This window comes from Hyla sarda, chromosome 5, assembly GCF_029499605.1.
Source record: "Hyla sarda isolate aHylSar1 chromosome 5, aHylSar1.hap1, whole genome shotgun sequence".
In the NCBI taxonomy this organism is placed as follows: Eukaryota; Metazoa; Chordata; class Amphibia; order Anura; family Hylidae; genus Hyla; species Hyla sarda.
The window spans coordinates 210,741,182-210,744,359 of record NC_079193.1 but is presented as its reverse complement, the minus strand read 5'-3'; the positions used below and the strand labels follow the sequence as shown (position 1 = coordinate 210,744,359).

General features: G+C 46.5%; 1 protein-coding gene across 1 annotated transcript; it reads left to right on the top strand.

Moving 5' to 3' along the window:
* Positions 1-564: 564 nt before the first annotated feature.
* Positions 565-2,831, top strand: FOXQ1 (forkhead box Q1). Its single transcript, XM_056518471.1, has one exon. The coding sequence runs from the start codon at positions 999-1,001 to the stop codon at positions 2,313-2,315; it is 1,317 nt and encodes a 438-aa protein (XP_056374446.1). The 5' UTR covers positions 565-998; the 3' UTR covers positions 2,316-2,831.
* Positions 2,832-3,178: the final 347 nt, after the last annotated feature.

Below are 3,178 nucleotides of genomic sequence, written 5' to 3'. Positions count from 1 at the left end.
CTTTGAATGAAGATAAGAGACAATGTGCACAGTTCTTACACAAATGCTGGAAAGGTAATAAAATAAACATCAAAGGTAGATTGGGAGATATGACCCTATCCCTTGCAGCTCATAACAAAGGCAGGAAGCACAGGAAACCTACCCCAAGCATTGACTGGGGGTCAAATCATTACTTCTCACATCCAAAACCTCTCACAGATATCCAGCAACATCAGGACAAACATATATATATATATATATAATATATATATATAAATATATATATATATTTATGTAAAAAAATATTTATATAGATATATATATATATATATATATATATATATATACACACACACACTCACACACACACACACACACACATATATATATATACACACTTTATAAGTAATTGAATTGTAACAAACAATGCCAAGAAATATGACTAAACAAAGAATAATGGTTATTATAAAGTAAGCTAAATGTTATGTCTGGGTGATAGATGATAGACTGTGACAGTACAGAATGTCACTATAGGCTCCTGTACCTGGAGCAGCTCTGCCACCTACACGTCATGGTGCACGTTACACCTGGAGACACCTGCAGGATCGCACAGGCAGAAGTGACACTTAGACACATGTCAGGTAATTAGACGTCTCCTGATTCCTAATTACCAGTGACTACCTTCACTGCCCCCGCCCCCTCCTGTTGACAGAGCCTGTGATTGGCTGGAGATAGAGTAGGTGAGCTGAGCAGCCACGCCCACCTGTCTATTATAATAGAGGGAAGCCAGGGAAGGATCAGTGTACAATAATAATAATAAGCTGCTGTAGCAGACCGGAGGGCAGTGACAGCCCTTAACAAGTATCCCCGACGAGTCACAGCTGTGGCGATCTATCCCCCCCATTCCAGCTGAGCAGGTGCCGAGATATGTGGGCACGGCTGGCACATCACTGACACCGCAGCAGCCGACGACTCTGGGCACCATCTAGAAGACAGCGGAGTAGCGGAGAGGTGTCGGGATGAGTGTGGAGGTCTTCTCCCGAGCAGCCTATGTGGACAAGGGGTGCAGCAGCAGCAGCGGCGGCGGCAGTGACCAGGAGGGCAGTCTGCTGTTCCCCCTCTCCAGCCGGGACGATGAGCTGGGCTCAGACGGAGACTTTGTAGCCAACAGTCCCACCACAGTGCTGTGCACCAGGGACACGGAGATGGACACGGACACGGGCAGCCTGGTCGGTGAGGAGGAGGAGGACGGAGAGGTGAGAGCAGGCTCCGAGAGGGAAGACGAGGAGGATGCCGAGATACCTGCAGGCTGCAGACCCCAGACATCGGAGGGTGGCAAAGCCAAGACCTATACCAGGCGCCCCAAGCCTCCTTACTCCTACATCGCCCTCATCGCCATGGCCATCAGGGACTCTGCCAGTGGCCGCCTCACCCTGGCGGAGATCAATGACTATCTGATGAAGAAGTTCCCGTTCTTCAGGGGGCAGTACACCGGCTGGAGGAATTCCGTCCGCCACAACCTCTCCCTGAACGATTGCTTTGTCAAGGTGCTCCGAGACCCGTCACGGCCATGGGGCAAGGACAACTACTGGATGCTGAACCCCAACAGTGAGTACACCTTTGCCGATGGGGTGTTCAGGCGCCGGAGGAAGAGGCTAAACAGAGTCAGCAAGTGCCTTAAAGAGCAGGAGCTCCAGGGGCTTCCTGATCATCAGCATCACCCTCTGATGCCATCACCTGCTGCCAGTCAGGCTTCAATAAGAACTCCTTCTTCTCCATCCTCCTCCTCTGCACATCCTTCCATCAGCACCAGCAGCTCCACCAAGGAAACTAGTACAGGGGCCAAGTTCTCCAGCTCCTTCGCTATTGACAGCATCCTCAGCAAACCATTCCACAAAAGAGAGAGCAGAGAAGACACCAAGTCACCAAGTGGAAGGATGGTGTGGCCTCCAGGTGCCTTATTGCACTCCTCTTCTTCAGTCCCTTCCTATCCTCTTCTTCCTTACTCTCCTTCAGCACTGCCTCATTCACCTGCCCTCTTCCCATTAAACCCCCTAAGCAGCCCTGGTTCCTTGCACTTACAACTCTATAGGTATTGCATGCCTGAAGCTCTGCTTTTCTTAGTGGATCCCAGGAGTGAAGGACAGCAGCTGTCTGTTGACCCCAGGGAAGATCATCCCCAGTCCCGACGTGCCCCCTCCCAACACCCCCATCTCTTCCCACACCCGGGCACTGCCAAGGCTTTCTCAGAACACCTGGAAAATACTGAGATCCTGCGCAGCATGCGTTCTCCTGGATCTTACCATCCATACCGGTCTGAGACATTGCTAGCATGACAATGATGGGGGGAGTGGGCCAGAGAAGGTATGTTAGTGATAGCATTCACTGTGTATAAGGCATGATTGATGTGCAAACAATTGTAAAGGGGTCCCATTAATTGGGTTACTATGTAATGCATCAATACATTTCTGTGTTTCCTGTGTCATTACACCCATTTCAGTGCCTTCATTTCTTATTAGTGACAAGTGCCTATAATACCACGACTTCAGGGAAGACTATTTTATACCAAAAATGTTAGGTATATTTTATACCTTTATGTTAGGTCCTTGTTTTTAAAAGCCCCTAGCCCTTAATAATGTGATTGTAAGTCCTGTCAATGACCAGGGTCTACACCAAGGACCCTTTGTATTTGTAACTATAAGTGTGGCTGTGCCACAGAGTCTGCACTGGTATCTGTTTTCTAGGATGTCTAAGTGACCTTCAGCTGCACTTTCTAAGTATAACATGAACATTATTGTGTAATCATTAAAGGGGTATTCCAGGAAAAATCTTATATATATATATATATATATATATATATATATATATCAACTGGCTCCAGAAAGTTAAACAGATTTGTAAATTACTTCTATAAAAAAATATTAATCCTTTCAGTACTTATGAGCTTCTGAAGTTAAGGTTGTTCTTTTCTGTCTAAATCCTCTCTGATGACACCTGTCTCGGGAAACGCCCAGTTTAGAAGAGGTTTTCAATGGGGATTTGCTTCTAAACTGGGCGTTTTCCGAGACAGGTGTCATCAGAGAGGATTTAGACAGAAAAGAACAACCTTAACTTCAGAAGCTCATAAGTACTGAAAGGATTAAGATTTTTTAATAGAAGTAATTTACAAATCTGTTTAACTTTCTGGAGCCAGTTGATA

Coding starts and splice junctions, on each gene's coding strand:
- FOXQ1 (XM_056518471.1), top strand. CDS start 999: ATGAGTGTGGAGGTCTTCTCCCGAGCAGCCTATGTGGACAAGGGGTGC.